At 40.5% G+C, this 17,134-nt stretch overlaps 1 protein-coding gene across 1 annotated transcript; it reads left to right on the forward strand.

Moving 5' to 3' along the window:
- Positions 1-857: 857 nt before the first annotated feature.
- ranbp1 (RAN binding protein 1) lies at positions 858-7,375 on the forward strand. Its single transcript, XM_079516076.1, has 6 exons — positions 858-1,085; positions 3,006-3,142; positions 3,487-3,644; positions 3,766-3,894; positions 4,320-4,388; positions 5,952-7,375. The coding sequence occupies exons 1-6, from the start codon at positions 1,071-1,073 to the stop codon at positions 6,083-6,085; spliced, it is 642 nt and encodes a 213-aa protein (XP_079372202.1). The 5' UTR covers positions 858-1,070; the 3' UTR covers positions 6,086-7,375.
- Positions 7,376-17,134: the final 9,759 nt, after the last annotated feature.

The raw sequence follows: 17,134 nt of genomic DNA on the forward strand, positions 1-17,134 counted from the left end.
CGTAAAATCTGAATCCTCCACCCACCCCTTTTCTCACTCACTGTATATGTTTATTTTCCCTTTTTACCTCCTCTATGATGATTTCCTGTTTTGACTATATAGTTGTGTATATTCGTACGTCTCTTAATGTTTTGATGAATTGAAAATGGTGGGCCCTATTGTAAACAAGTGTAATGCTTTATGGTGTTGTGTCGTCCACTCACAGTTAACAGTTTTTGTATTGAGTTGTACTTGAAATGTACTGTAATTCTGCAAACTGTTAATAAATCAATCAATCAATCAATCAAAGTCAAAAGTCTGTCTCGAGAGTGCCCAATTTAATGGGAATCATTAGTCATTTTAAATCGGTAACTACCGTTTAGGGCACATATAAGTACTCTAGTATAAGCCATTTAAAATACATATAGGCCTATATCATAAGTGCATTTGACATTAATTACGACACCTTATTCTGAAGGCAACCGGATGCTTGCTCCCAATGCGGAAGTAAACAGGAAGTTCCCTAGGGTTTCCTGTTCAGTACCTAGGACAAATAATATAAGTAACAGACTAGGATGTTTAAATTACAATTACAAACATCAAATCCCACATTATTCCACTCCCTTTAATAGTTCATTTCATTCAGTGGTTGTCAGTGGCCACAATTCTCAGGAGGTCTATAATAATAACTGTAGTAATAATAATACTTTGTTTTATTTGATGTATATGGACGTGAACGTGACGTTAATCGGTACACTACACCCTTTTACGAAAGAACAAAAATAATAATAAAACACTTAATTTGATTAACAGTATGTATGAGTGATATTTGTTTTAGATACATTTATTTGACTTGAAGGTGATAATTATTCGGGAGGTGCAGTCGATCAGTGAGGCGTGCGCTGCAGTGGGAGCTGCGCAGTCTCTTCTCTGTGCGACGGACGGACGCGGTGGTGTGTGGAGGAAATTCGGCGCGCGAAAGCTCGAGCTGCAGCAGGAAGGAAGGAAGAGAGAACAGCGCTCTAGGTTTGAGTTTGGCTTCAGTTCAGTCTGTCAAACTAATTCCACAATCTTCAAACATCTACGTTGTGATGGCGGATCCCAAGGTGAGCCCGTGCGTCTGGCGTAGTGTTGTGTGTCGCGCGTGGATTGAAACTAACATTTTCTGCCAAACGGTGCATTTTAATTGACATTCATTAAAGTTTGTAAAGGAAGCGAGTAAGCGACTGAACAAAACAAATGCCGGCAATGATGCTGTGTGCTTTCTGTGTCGTTATTAACGGCACAATAAGAAATACTGCCCTGACACTTTAGGCTTTAAAGCAAACAAATGTATCACAAACTGTTGGCTTTTATTTTCACCGAGTCCTAAAAGTGACCACCTGAATACTTAACCGCCTTTCTTTAGACTTAGCAAAGCTCACAAGTGAGAGTGGCCAGCTAGCTAGCAGTAGCTAGCATGCTAATGTTAGCTACATAGCATTGGGCTAATTTATTCTTTGTCGCGCGACAGAAAAGACTAATTTTCAACAGGGGGAATGTAATTGACGCAAGTCACGGCGGCACCATTTCAGTACTTGAAAATGCGACATTTGTCGAACCACGCTTGTCGAACGGTTTCCATCTATGACTAAAGTAAATGAACCCCCAACTTGGGTACTGTCTACACATTTGACCATGATGGCATCGCTCTCAGTACAGCTAATGCATAGCTCCAGTCATTTCTGATAACGTTATGATGATCAAGTTAACCAAATCCGTTCAACTATCTACACGGGTCCTTTCTCAAGGAAGCCCTGTAACATTTGCTACGTGGCTAACACGAGCTAACTAGTAGCCATTTATCACTAGTGTTGACTGGATGCGATCACTCACATGATTGTTGTGGCTTGTTTGCTCTAAATATCCCATGTAGCGCTGTAATCTGAATAGTCATGTTCAGCTGCTGATGAAGCGCACATTGATTGGGGCAAGTTGATGATTTAAACAACCCAATTACTTTTATTATGGCGATTTGTTGGCCAACATTAGCTGTTAAAGGCCTCGAACTTAAGTCTAAATCGACAAAGACTTGATACCAGGTGTATCATTTGCACACATACAATACCCTTTGTCAGCGAAACGCAATGTCAGTCTGTTTGCAAAATAAATGTATATTCAAAATCGTGCCTGGTCAAGTTAAGAGTACCCACGTTGCTAGTACAAGTTCTATTTTGATGCAGCAAGCTAACTAGCTGAACCAAGCTAAAGAGTGATGTGACAGTGTTTGTCAAAAGTTATATATTGAGTATTGTTGTAGGAGGACCACTTTAAACGGATACATGATACATCCACAATCAATGACTGCTTACTTTACCCAATGCATACTAATAACCTCAACCTGTTTCATGCCACCAAGTTGTCACTTGTCACCATTGTGTGATTGTCACCATAACCATGCTGTAAATACATACAGCCAAACATTTTGCTCCCAGTTCATGATTTCTCTGTGTTTTTTTAAAACACTCTTTTAGAAATGGCACTGAAAGAAAGTATCAATCTTATGCTCTGGTCAAATCTTTTGCATATTTTCACTTGCACCATGCTTTTGATAACATGTAAATACAACTGCAATGGAGTGGAATTGAATTTAGTTGTTTTTTTGTTGTAGTTGTACATGATTTGTCCTAACTTTCTGGAAATAAAAATAGTGGGAGTATTTAATCCCACCTTGCATCATAGATGCTTGGCTCAGCACCAGCAACTGTCATTTACAAAGGCTACAGCCAGTTCCCCCCACAAAGGCTGTACTTCCCAACAGTGATCTTTTAAATCCCTCTATTGATACTTACTTTCTGTTTGTAGACAGCAGTGGCCAATAGTTACAGTAACCCTAAAACCAATGATGTGAGCAAATTTGATCAAATCATGCCTACGTGCATATATTATACAGTATTACTAGCATGGCTGTTTATTTTCAGAGATGATAATTATTGGTGTATGATGATTTGTCTACAGTTTTTGAGTTTGTAAACATTCTTTTTAAGGACACTCAAGAGGACCATGAAACACCCACAGACAATACTGAAGATGTGAACCATGACCCCCAGTTTGAGCCCATCGTGTCTCTTCCAGAGCAGGAGGTGAAAACGCTAGAGGAAGACGAAGAAGAGCTTTTCAAAATGTAAGAATCTCCCATGACAACTGTTGGATAATGCATGCTTTCAAAGATATTTTTGGGGTATTTTTGCCTTTTATTGATTGTACAGGGGTGGGGGAGACACGCAGCAAAGGTCGTTGTATGCGCCAACAATATGTTTGTGGAGAATTTAGGAAAAAGTGTGACAGTGTTGACTATTGAGACATCAAAACTATATTTGGGTGGGTCCTAAATTTATAATCTCTTCTAAATCGTACCGGCTGTCACAAAGGCTTTATGTAGTGTCTCTCTATGTAGTAAGGTTTGGAGGAGAGAGACTGCTCATCTTACAACCAGTGACACCCTGTGTACAAATAATCTCTCTGTAGGCGGGCCAAGCTCTACCGTTTTGCTTCCGAGAATGAACCTGCAGAGTGGAAGGAGCGTGGTACTGGTGATGTGAAGTTGCTGAAACACAAAGAGAAGGGCACCATCCGCCTACTGATGAGGAGAGACCGTACCCTGAAGATCTGTGCCAATCATCACAGTTAGTCAGCTTATTTTTGTCAAATTATTATCACTACAACATTGCTTCTACAATATTTGTAGCATGGCACATCAACAAACATTTAAATTCATAACCCTGTTCTCTTCCTTCTGGATTTCAGTCTTGCCTATGATGGAGTTGAAGCCCAATGCTGGCAGTGATAGGGCCTGGGTATGGAACACACTAGCAGACTTCGCTGATGAAAGTCCCAAACCAGAACTCCTGGCAATACGTTTCCTCAATGCAGAAAGTGAGCATGCTCTCGTCTCAATCCACTTCAAATTTGAACCAAATGTATTTAATTGGTCCATAATTGATTGAAGCAAGCATTCTTCAAGCAACTTGGGGAAGCTGTTTATTGGAAGAATAGTTTTACCAGCTGAAGTTGACCATAGTACATTTTTCTCCCCACTTTATGTTAGTCTGCCTTTCTAAGTAAACTTAACCACAATATTACCTGCATGGATTAAAGTTCTCAGTCGTCTGACTCATAATTGATGAGTTATTTGGATTCCATAGAATCTAGATTGTCTTTCTCTTGTCTAACTCTTGCACACCAGGATAACTGCTCTTAATATGTAGACTAATGTGTGAGATCTGTCTTTGATTTGAAATACATTGTATATATCTTTGTTTTTGTTTGTAAAATCATGTCAATTATCATAAACTTTTCAGATGCTCAGAAATTCAAGGTGAAGTTTGATGAGTGCAAAGAGGAAGTCAGAAAATCTCAAGAGGAAACGGGTATGTGCATTACTCTGAGCCATAGACATGACAGTGATTCTGTGATAGCACAACTTTAAAATGAGAAGCAGGCAGAGATAGAGATAGATATAAAAGACAGGGTCAGTAAATTATACAAAAATATTTAGTGTATACATTCCTCCAATTTCCACATATGGTAAAAAGCCATATGCTCCAAAACGATTTCCGCTAGGTATTTGTTTGGGCTGGCCAACGTGGCTGAGATTAAACTTTTACCGGCCATAATGTAGGCCTAATGCACATCATGTGGGTGTTTGCAGATATGTGCGTCTGTGCCACCCAACTGATTAGGGCTGTACCCCACACAGAATCTGGGATTTTAATGCCAATATCGACTATTCATTGTCTCAACCAGGTCGAAGGCATGGGGAGAGAGTATGTTTTACACTCCGTCCGTCTGTCCGTCCATTTACAGCTAATCTCCGGCACCGTTGGCCTGGCCGATGCCAAACTCTGCACACACACACTCCCTGTATTTCTAAACGCATTTCATTACATTACTCGTACACATCTTATCCATATACTATCTATAGGCATGTGATGAACACGGATCTTTCCCGTATTCCATCCCGATTGGCTAATATTGGCTTCCAAAGCACACATGATTGGTCCGTTTCGAACAAAATGCCACAAATCATAAACACTGTGCGATTTCCGTGAAATTGTACATGCAAATTCCTACTAGGCAGAGGACGAAATGCCACTAAAAAAAGTGGTGCTATAATAGGCCAATTCCTGTTTTTACCTGTAAATGCACCGATCTGTGTACAACTTTGTATGCACACTCCCTAGAGGCCAATGAAAAACCTTTTCCCTGCATTTTTCACATCTGCCTGTTATAGCATGCAACCATGCACCGATCTGTGTAAAACTTTGTCTGCACAGTGCACACTCCCTACAGGCCATGGAAAAAACATCTGGCCTGCATTTTTAATAATGTACAGCTCTTAATGATAAAGTCGGCATTCGGTCATTTTGGTTACTCAGGTTTTGTACGAGTAACGAGTGCTGCTCTGATTCTCCGGCTGATCTTCAGCAAGACCCTGAGATACTAGCAACTCTTACTTACTCTTAGCAACTTAATGTAGCAACTCGCTCCTTCATATAATTTTGTGACATGTTATACAACTTTGTGCAATATGAAGATGGCTGCTTGGCTTTAGCACAGTGATCCATATAGCCTTCTGCTGCGATGTGATCTGTGCATTGACTAATCATTTATTGTTTAATGTTGGCTGCACCCTTTGTAAATCCATTAGTTTTGCTAAATGCGTCGGTTTTGCCGCCAGTGCACAACTAAGTGTGTGTGTTGTTTATTTCGAGGAGCGTGACCTAGCGGTCCAGCCGCATACCAAATATAGGCTGCAATCCTGAGACCTTCACATCTCTCCACGTTTCCTGTCCTATCTTCACTAATACCTTCAATAAAAGGCAGGAAAAGATCATGAGTTATCTGGGAAGTTAGTGCGGTCTGTTTTAGAATTTGCGATCTTATTATTCTTAGATTTGTGGATTTTGATGTGATATTACATTGTCTTGCAGGAGGTGACACAGACAGCGCAAACAAAGTGGCAGAGAAGCTGGAGGAGCTCTCTGTAAAGGAGGACAAGGCATCAGATGAAAAAAAGGAAGAGAAAAAGGAAGAGAAAAAGGAGGTGACTGTTGAGAAGAACTGAGAACTTGCTTGGCTGATCTGCAATTTTTATTTTGTTATTTTCCTGTTTTTCTACAGCAGACTTTAAAAGAACTGAAATTTGGACACTACACTCTTGTTTGCCCCCCTTTTTTCTCCTTTTCGTTACATTTTGCCTCGATCACAAGTCCTTGGTTCCGCTGGAAATTAAAGTAGTATTCAATTTCTGGGAAAAAAAGATCTCCATTCCTAGTCCCCCCCCCCTCCCCCCCCACCCCCCCCCCCCCCCCCTCAACATACACACACACACACACACACACACACACACACCTTGGAGTGCAGAGAATACATTCTGCTCACCTGTAATTCAATGTTATTGTATTTTCTTGATAAACTGTGAAATGAGGCTTGTGATATTGATAATTCCCACATTGGGGTAACACTTTCTTTTTTTCTTTGTCTTTTTTTTTTTTTTATGAAGCAAAGTTAGCTTCTAGGAAGGGTGAGGATAATTGAGTCAGTGCAGGAGCAGGTGCATTGGGGAGGGCTGAATACTACAGTGCATCGCAATGCGATTTCCTCCCCTTTGTCCATGCCTCCATTTTTAGATCCAGCCAAGTGTAAGGTTAAGCTTGTACAGTGGATGCCTTGTAGGAATCTCCTTTTTCTAGGTTCAACATCAGTGATCATTGCTCTGATGGGACTTGGAGGAAGAAGTGAAGACACTTAAGACAGTTGCTGACATCTGGCTGTTGGGTGATCATCAGATTCACTTATAGGTCATATTTTTCAAGTGCTTTTCTTTCTCTCAATCATCACACCAAATCCAAAGTCAACGGTTCGTCAGGTTTCGGTGTAGGTTCAATTCTGGCTGGAGTCCCAACTCTGGGTGGTCCAGTTTGTATATTCTTTTTTAGGTCATAACATTCCCTCAGATATAAAGCATGTAGATTGTGTATAATGGAAGAATATGCCGTATCAGGTCTGTGTGCTAAATACCCCTAACTGGTCTCTGACCCCTCCCATGCCTTGAGAGTGCATCGAAGTGCCATCTGTTCAATGCTTTTACAGGTGACTGTTAAAATGCCGGAAATGTGTCAGTAATTGGGGCATCGGTGTAAATCATCATTTTGAAAGCAGAGTTTGTTTTGAGGTCTAGAAAATGCTGATCACAAGAGCCCTGTTTTTATTATACCTTCTAAGTAAATCCCCAATTTACTGAGTCAACCCTATTTTAGCAGGTAGTGGTGTATGAATGTCTTTTTTGTTTTTTGGCACTCTAAATGGTATGACAAATTTCCTCCACTTACAATAAAAGCTCAAAGACCATGTTGACATTTGTTTATTATTGCAATAATCCCATGAATACCTGATCACAATGTTTAATACAACAAAGATGTTTTTAACACCAGCATTTAACGATACACACAATTTGTAATTTTCTGACCTTATAAAACTGCCTCTTGAGGGATAATGATGGCCAAACAGACTTACTGTTTGGACACCTTTGTCCAAATTAATCTCCAATAGGAACTAGAAACGGTATCGTGTTTCTATACCTCCATCAACCAGTTGCTGTTTATATTCATGTTTGGATAAATGTAACTTATCGTCATAAATGTCATAGTTGACCATTGACATTTGAGCACATTTTATCAGCTGTGCCAGAAGTCATCAAATTAAATCTTATGGTAGTGGTTTCAAATTTGAGAAATGTATAATGGGGCTCAATGGCAGATATTGCCATGTCAAAAAAGCACTTTCACCTAGAAACTCCATTCACACTTTTTATAATTCAGCTTACTGTGGGCACACATGCTGGAACATTTTACTAATGTTTTGTAGTTTCTGAGTTATATAACTTAAACGCCCAATGCATTCTCAATGGCAATAGCACAAACTTTGGCATGCTACTAGTCCTACATACTTACACCTAGAAACCCCATTCAAACCTATTTAGGTTCATCTTACGGTGGACATGTTTTCATCATTTTTGACCATGGGCTATAGCCCATATCGGACGGCATACTATAGCATGCCGTTTTTCATTTTTGAGGATTTGGAAAAAAGACGAAAGTCACTCCTATACGATGGGCTATAGCCCATGGTCTCGAACGGCATACTATAGCATGAAAAATGGCATGCTATAGTATGCCGTCTGAGGCCATGGGCTGAACTTGAACCCACGACCTGTGGCTCACATAGACAGCAGCTTATCACAGAGTGCCACCATGCTCTCTGAGAATCTCCTCAGCTTTCCATCTCTTTCCAGTTCTCTTCTGGATGTTATTCTCCAAAAAATGCTGCAGAGTGAAAGTAGGAGGAACTCAGCTGGATTTGAACTCACAACCTCTCGCTCACATGGACGTCATCTTAACAAGGGTGCCACTGAGCTCTCATTGATTTTTAGGTTGTAAGTTGTTCTTCTTGGTGTCACTTTTCAAATGGGGCCTTGGGATCATGTACAGAGCATTTGAATGGTGCTGTGCATCAAAGGTGTCTTTAGTGCTTTTAAGTGTTATCGTGGATGTTAATCAGATAATACAGAGGAGAAACCTTGACAGGACACAGACAGCCTCCCCATTGGTGGATGTGATCCTGGCAGCCAGCCCAGGTGTGTTCTGGTCCTGTTGATTGAGCTGAGAAGGACCTATAAACCTTCAAGGTTTATAGGTCCTGCTCTGCTCAATCAACAGGACCAGAACACACACTCGTTACTTTTCTTCCAGTTTATTATACTCGTCGTCACGCTACTAGTCCTACATACTTACACCTAGAAACCCCATTCAAACCTACTTAGGTTCATCTTACGGTGGACATGTTTGCCTGAAAAGGAATCTTTTAAATGTTTCATAGTTTTAGAAATATAGTGCTTTAAATTTGAGAAATTTATAATGGCAGATAGTGGCACGTCAAAAATTCATTCACAGTGGCTCACTGGGTACAGAGCCTGCCTGGGAATCAGGAGGCTGCCGGTTCAAGTCCTTGCTCTGACATAGTGTCCCAAAATCATGAAAATATGACAAAATATATTATGCCGTCCCAAACCATGGACTATAGTATGTCGTTTTTTCATGATTTTCATCTTTTTTTCAAATCCTCCAAAATCATAAAAAACGACATGCTATAGTATGCCGTCCGAAGCCATGAACTTTAGTATGTCGTTTTTTCATGATTGTCACCTTTTTTTCAAATAGTCCAAAATCACGAAAAACGACATGCCGTCCGAAAAAAATTACAACTTTGGCATGCTACTAGTCCTACATACTTACACCTAGAATCCCCATTCAAACCTATTTAGGTTCATCTTACGGTGGACATGTTTGCCTGAAAAGGAATCTTTGAAATGTTTCATAGTTTTAGAAATATAGTGCTTTCAATTTGAGAAATTTATAATGGCAGATAGTGGCACGTAAAAAATTAATTCACCTAGAAAATCCATTCACACTTTTTATAATTCATCTTTCTGTGGAGACACATGCTGGAACTTTTTACTTTGAAATGTTTTGTAGTTTCTGAGTTATTTAACTTAAACGCCCAATGCATTCTCAATGGCAATAGCACAAAATTTGGCTTGCCATAGCCCATATCGGACAGCATACTATAGCATGCCGTTTTTCATCATTTTTGAGGATTTAAAAAAAGACGAAAATCACTCCGAGACGATGGGCTATAGCCCATGGTCTCGAACGGCATACTATAGCATGCCGTTTTCCACCATTTATAGCCCATCGTCTACTAGTCTCTACTACTATAGCATGCCGTTTTTCATCATTTTTGAGGATTTGAAAAAAATACGAAAATCACTCCGAGACGATGGGCTATAGCCCATGGTCTCGAACGGCATACTATAGCATGCCGTTTTCCATCATTTTTGAGGATTTGAAAAAAAGACGAAAATCACTCCGAGACGATGGGCTATAGCCCATGGTCTCGGAGTGATTTTTGTCTTTTTTTCAAATCCTCAAAAATGATGAAAAATGGCATTCTATAGTATGCCGTCTGAGGCCATGGGCTGAACTTGAACCCACGACCTGTGGCTCACATAGACAGCAGCTTATCACAGAGTGCCACCATGCTCTCTGAGAATCTCCTCAGCTTTTCATCTCTTTCCAGTTCTCTTCTGGATGTTATTCTCTAAAACATGCTGCAGAGTGAAAGTAGGAGGAACTCAGCTGGATTTGAACTCACAACCTCTGGCTCACATGGACGTCATCTTAACAAGGGTGCCACTGAGCTCTCAGTGATTATTAGGTTGTAAGTTGTTCTTCTTGGTGTCACTTTTCAAATGGGGCCTTGGGATCATGTACAGAGCATTTGAATGGTGCTGTGCATCAAATGTGTCTTTAGTGCTTTTAAGTGTTATCGTGGATGTTAATCAGATAATACAGAGGAGAAACCATGACAGGACACAGACAGCCTCCCCATTGGTGGATGTGATCCTGGCAGCCAACCCAGGTGTGTTCTGGTCCTGTTGATTGAGCTGAGAAGGACCTATAAACCTTCAAGGTTTATATTCACTGATCTACTTGCTACCTGCCACAACACAGTCTGCTGTTCCCTTTGAGTACAACATTGATACAAAAATAAAAGAACAGGAGATTTGTCTATTGTTTCTTTTGCTCTAGACGTTCGAATGTTTATGAACCACAATGGAAACAAGTCTCTGGCTCTTCTGTCATTATCTATTCGGCCTTTTAAGAACAGCATGCACAGTGGATCACTGGGTACAGAGCCTGCCTGGGAATCAGGAGGCTGCAGGTTCAAGTCCTGGTTCTGACATAGTGTCCCAAAATCATGAAAATATGACAAAATATATTATGCCGTCCCAAACCATGTCGTTTTTTCATGATTTTCATCTTTTTTTTAAATCCTCCAAAATCATGAAAAACGACATGCTATAGTATGCCGTCCGAAGCCATGAACTATAGTATGTCGTTTTTTCATGATTTTCATCTTTTTTTCAAATAGTCCAAAATCACGAAAAACGACATGCTATAGTATGCCGTCCGAAATAAATTACAACTTTGGCATGCTACTAGTCCTACATACTTACACCTATAATCCCCATTCAAACCTATTTAGGTTCATCTTACGGTGGACATGTTTGCCTGAAAAGGAATCTTTGAAATGTTTCATAGTTTTAGAAATATAGTGCTTTCAATTTGAGAAATTTATAATGGCAGATAGTGGCACGTCAAAAATGCATTCACCTAGAAACTCCATTCACACTTTTTATAATTCAGCTTTCTGTGGAGACAGATGCTGGAACTTTTTACTTTGAAATGTTTTGTAGTTTCTGAGTTATTTAACTTAAACGCCCAATGCATTCTCAATGGCAATAGCACAAAATTTGGCTTGCTACTAGTCCTACATACTTAGACCTAGAAACCCCATTCAAACGTATTTAGGTTCATCTTACGGTGGACATGTTTGCCTGAAAAGGAATCTTTGAAATGTTTCATAGTTTTAGCATGCCGTTTTCCATCATTTTTGAGGATTTGAAAAAAAGACGAAAATCACTCCGAGACCATGGGCTATAGCCCATCGTCTCGGAGTCATTTTCGTCTTTTTTTCAAATCCTCGTTTTTCATCATTTATGACCATGGGCTATAGCCCATATCGGACGGCATACTATAGCATGCCGTTTTTCATCATTTTTGAGGATTTGAAAAAAAGACGAAAATCACTCCGAGACGATGGGCTATAGCCCATGGTCTCGAACGGCATACTATAGCATGCCGTTTTCCATCATTTTTGAGGATTTGAAAAAAAGACGAAAATCACTCCGAGACCATGGGCTATAGCCCATCGTCTCGGAGTCATTTTCGTCTTTTTTCAAAACCTTTTTTTTCATCATTTATGACCATGGGCTATAGCCCATATCGGACGGCATACTATAGCATGCAGTTTTTCATCATTTTTGAGGATTTGAAAAAAAGACGAAAATGACTCCGAGACGATGGGCTATAGCCCATGGTCTCGAACGGCATACTATAGCATGCCGTTTTCCATAATTTTTGAGGATTTGAAAAAAAGACGAAAATCACTCCGAGACCATGGGCTATAGCCCATCGTCTCGGAGTCATTTTCGTCTTTTTTTCAAATCCTCGTTTTTCATCATTTATGACCATGGGCTATAGCCCATATCGGACGGCATACTATAGCATGCCGTTTTTCATCATTTTTGAGGATTTGAAAAAAAGACGAAAATCACTCCGAGACGATGGGCTATAGCCCATGGTCTCGAACGGCATACTATAGCATGCCGTTTTGCATCATTTTTGAGGATTTGAAAAAAAGACGAAAATCACCCCGAGACGATGGGCTATAGCCCATGGTCTCGAACGGCATACTATAGCATGCCGTTTTCCATCATTTTTGAGGATTTGAAAAAAAGACGAAAATCACTCCGAGACCATGGGCTATAGCCCATCGTCTCGGAGTCATTTTCGTCTTTTTTCAAAACCTTTTTTTTCATCATTTATGACCATGGGCTATAGCCCATATCGGACGGCATACTATAGCATGCCGTTTTTCATCATTTTTGAGGATTTGAAAAAAAGACGAAAATCACTCCGAGACGATGGGCTATAGCCCATGGTCTCGAACAGTATACTATAGCATGCCGTTTTCCATCATTTTTGAGGATTTGAAAAAAAGACGAAAATCACTCCGAGACCATGGGCTATAGCCCATCGTCTCGGAGTCATTTTCGTCTTTTTTTCAAATCCTCGTTTTTCATCATGACCATGGGCTATAGCCCATATCGGACGGCATACTATAGCATGCCGTTTTTCATCATTTTTGAGGATTTGAAAAAAAGACGAAAATCACTCCGAGACGATGGGCTATAGCCCATGGTCTCGAACGGCATACTATAGCATGCCGTTTTTCATCATTTTTGAGGATTTGAAAAAAAGACGACAATCACTCCGAGACCATGGGCTATAGCCCATCGTCTCGGAGTCATTTTCTTCTTATTTTCAAATCCTCGTTTTTCATCATTTATGACCATGGGCTATAGCCCATATCGGACGGCATACTATAGCATGCCGTTTTTCATCATTTTTGAGGATTTGAAAAAAAGACGAAAATGACTCCGAGACGATGGGCTATAGCCCATGGTCTCGAACGGCATACTATAGCATGCCGTTTTCCATCATTTTTGAGGATTTGAAAAAAAAGACGAAAATCACTCCGAGACCATGGGCTATAGCCCATCGTCTCGGAGTCATTTTCGTCTTTTTTTCAAATCCTCGTTTTTCATCATTTATGACCATGGGATATAGCCCATATCGGACGGCATACTATAGCATGCCGTTTTTCATCATTTTTGAGGATTTGAAAAAAAGACGAAAATCACTCCGAGACGATGGGCTATAGCCCATGGTCTCGAACGGCATACTATAGCATGCCGTTTTCCATCATTTTTGAGGATTTGAAAAAAAGACGAAAATCACTCCGAGACCATGGGCTATAGCCCATCGTCTCGGAGTCATTTTCGTCTTTTTTCAAAACCTTTTTTTTCATCATTTATGACCATGGGCTATAGCCCATATCGGACGGCATACTATAGCATGCCGTTTTTCATCATTTTTGAGGATTTGAAAAAAAGACGAAAATCACTCCGAGACGATGGGCTATAGCCCATGGTCTCGAACGGCATAATATAGCATGCCGTTTTCCATCATTTTTGAGGATTTGAAAAAAAGACGAAAATCACTCCGAGACCATGGGCTATAGCCCATCGTCTCGGAGTCATTTTCGTCTTTTTTTCAAATCCTCGTTTTTCATCATGACCATGGGCTATAGCCCATATCGGACGGCATACTATAGCATGCCGTTTTTCATCATTTTTGAGGATTTGAAAAAAAGACGAAAATGACTCCGAGACGATGGGCTATAGCCCATGGTCTCGAACGGCATACTATAGCATGCCGTTTTCCATCATTTTTGAGGATTTGAAAAAAAAGACGAAAATCACTCCGAGACCATGGGCTATAGCCCATCGTCTCGGAGTCATTTTCGTCTTTTTTTCAAATCCTCGTTTTTCATCATTTATGACCATGGGATATAGCCCATATCGGACGGCATACTATAGCATGCCGTTTTTCATCATTTTTGAGGATTTGAAAAAAAGACGAAAATCACTCCGAGACGATGGGCTATAGCCCATGGTCTCGAACGGCATACTATAGCATGCCGTTTTCCATCATTTTTGAGGATTTGAAAAAAAGACGAAAATCACTCCGAGACCATGGGCTATAGCCCATCGTCTCGGAGTCATTTTCGTCTTTTTTCAAAACCTTTTTTTTCATCATTTATGACCATGGGCTATAGCCCATATCGGACGGCATACTATAGCATGCCGTTTTTCATCATTTTTGAGGATTTGAAAAAAAGACGAAAATCACTCCGAGACGATGGGCTATAGCCCATGGTCTCGAACGGCATAATATAGCATGCCGTTTTCCATCATTTTTGAGGATTTGAAAAAAAGACGAAAATCACTCCGAGACCATGGGCTATAGCCCATCGTCTCGGAGTCATTTTCGTCTTTTTTTCAAATCCTCGTTTTTCATCATGACCATGGGCTATAGCCCATATCGGACGGCATACTATAGCATGCCGTTTTTCATCATTTTTGAGGATTTGAAAAAAAGACGAAAATGACTCCGAGACGATGGGCTATAGCCCATGGTCTCGAACGGCATACTATAGCATGCCGTTTTCCATCATTTTTGAGGATTTGAAAAAAAAGACGAAAATCACTCCGAGACCATGGGCTATAGACCATGGGCTATAGCATGCCGTTTTTCATCATTTTTGAGGATTTGAAAAAAAGACGAAAATCACTCCGAGACGATGGGCTATAGCCCATGGTCTCGAACGGCATACTATAGCATGCAGTTTTCCATCATTTTTGAGGATTTGAAAAAAAGACGAAAATCACTCCGAGACCATGGGCTATAGCCCATCGTCTCGGAGTCATTTTCGTCTTTTTTCAAAACCTTTTTTTTCATCATTTATGACCATGGGCTATAGCCCATATCGGACGGCATACTATAGCATGCCGTTTTTCATCATTTTTGAGGATTTGAAAAAAAGACGAAAATCACTCCGAGACGATGGGCTATAGCCCATGGTCTCGAACGGCATAATATAGCATGCCGTTTTCCATCATTTTTGAGGATTTGAAAAAAAGACGAAAATCACTCCGAGACCATGGGCTATAGCCCATCGTCTCGGAGTCATTTTCGTCTTTTTTTCAAATCCTCGTTTTTCATCATGACCATGGGCTATAGCCCATATCGGACGGCATACTATAGCATGCCGTTTTTCATCATTTTTGAGGATTTGAAAAAAAGACGAAAATCACTCCGAGACGATGGGCTATAGCCCATGGTCTCGAACGGCATAATATAGCATGCCGTTTTCCATCATTTTTGAGGATTTGAAAAAAAGACGAAAATCACTCCGAGACCATGGGCTATAGCCCATCGTCTCGGAGTCATTTTCGTCCTTTTTTCAAATCCTCGTTTTTCATCATTTATGACCATGGGCTATAGCCCATATCGGACAGCATACTATAGCATGCCGTTTTTCATCATTTTTGAGGATTTGAAAAAAATACGAAAATCACTCCGAGACGATGGGCTATAGCCCATGGTCTCGAACGGCATAATATAGCATGCCGTTTTCCATCATTTTTGAGGATTTGAAAAAAAGACGAAAATCACTCCGAGACGATGGGCTATAGCCCATGGTCTCGAACGGCATACTATAGCATGCCGTTTTGCATCATTTTTGAGGATTTGAAAAAAAGACGAAAATCACTCCGAGACCATGGGCTATAGCCCATCGTCTCGGAGTCATTTTCGTCTTTTTTTCAAATCCTCGTTTTTCATCATTTATGACCATGGGCTATAGCCCATATCGGACGGCATACTATAGCATTCCGTTTTTCATCATTTTTGAGGATTTGAAAAAAAGACGAAAATCACTCCGAGACGATGGGCTATAGCCCATGGTCTCGAACGTCATACTATAGCATGCCGTTTTCCATCATTTTTGAGGATTTGAAAAAAATACGAAAATCACTCCGAGACGATGGGCTATAGCCCATCGTCTCGGAGTCATTTTCGTCTTTTTTTCAAATCCTCGTTTTTCATCATTTATGACCATGGGCTATAGCCCATATCGGACGGCATACTATAGCATGCCGTTCTTCATCATTTTTGAGGATTTGAAAAAAAGACGAAAATCACTCCGAGACGATGGGCTATAGCCCATGGTCTCGAACGGCATACTATAGCATGCCGTTTTTCATCATTTTTGAGGATTTGAAAAAAAGACGACAATCACTCCGAGACGATGGGCTATAGCCCATGGTCTCGAACGCCATAATATAGCATGCCGTTTTCCATCATTTTTGAGGATTTGAAAAAAAGACGAAAATCACTCCGAGACCATGGGCTATAAAAGACCATGGGCTATAAAAAAAAGGTTTTGAAAAAAAGACGAAAATCACTCCGAGACCATGGGCTATAGCCCATCGTCTCGGAGTCATTTTCGTCTTTTTTCAAAACCTTTTTTTTCATCATTTATGACCATGGGCTATAGCCCATATCGGACGGCATACTATAGCATGCCGTTTTTCATCATTTTTGAGGATTTGAAAAAAAGACGAAAATCACTCCGAGACGATGGGCTATAGCCCATGGTCTCGAACGGCATAATATAGCATGCCGTTTTCCATCATTTTTGAGGATTTGAAAAAAAGACGAAAATCACTCCGAGACCATGGGCTATAGCCCATCGTCTCGGAGTCATTTTCGTCTTTTTTTCAAATCCTCGTTTTTCATCATGACCATGGGCTATAGCCCATATCGGACGGCATACTATAGCATGCCGTTTTTCATCATTTTTGAGGATTTGAAAAAAAGACGAAAATCACTCCGAGACGATGGGCTATAGCCCATGGTCTCGAACGGCATAATATAGCATGCCGTTTTCCATCATTTTTGAGGATTTGAAAAAAAGACGAAAATCACTCCGAGACCATGGGCTATAGCCCATCGTCTCGGAG

Source organism: Electrona antarctica (genome assembly GCF_951216825.1).
Source record: "Electrona antarctica genome assembly, chromosome: 12".
Taxonomy (NCBI): domain Eukaryota; kingdom Metazoa; phylum Chordata; class Actinopteri; order Myctophiformes; family Myctophidae; genus Electrona; species Electrona antarctica.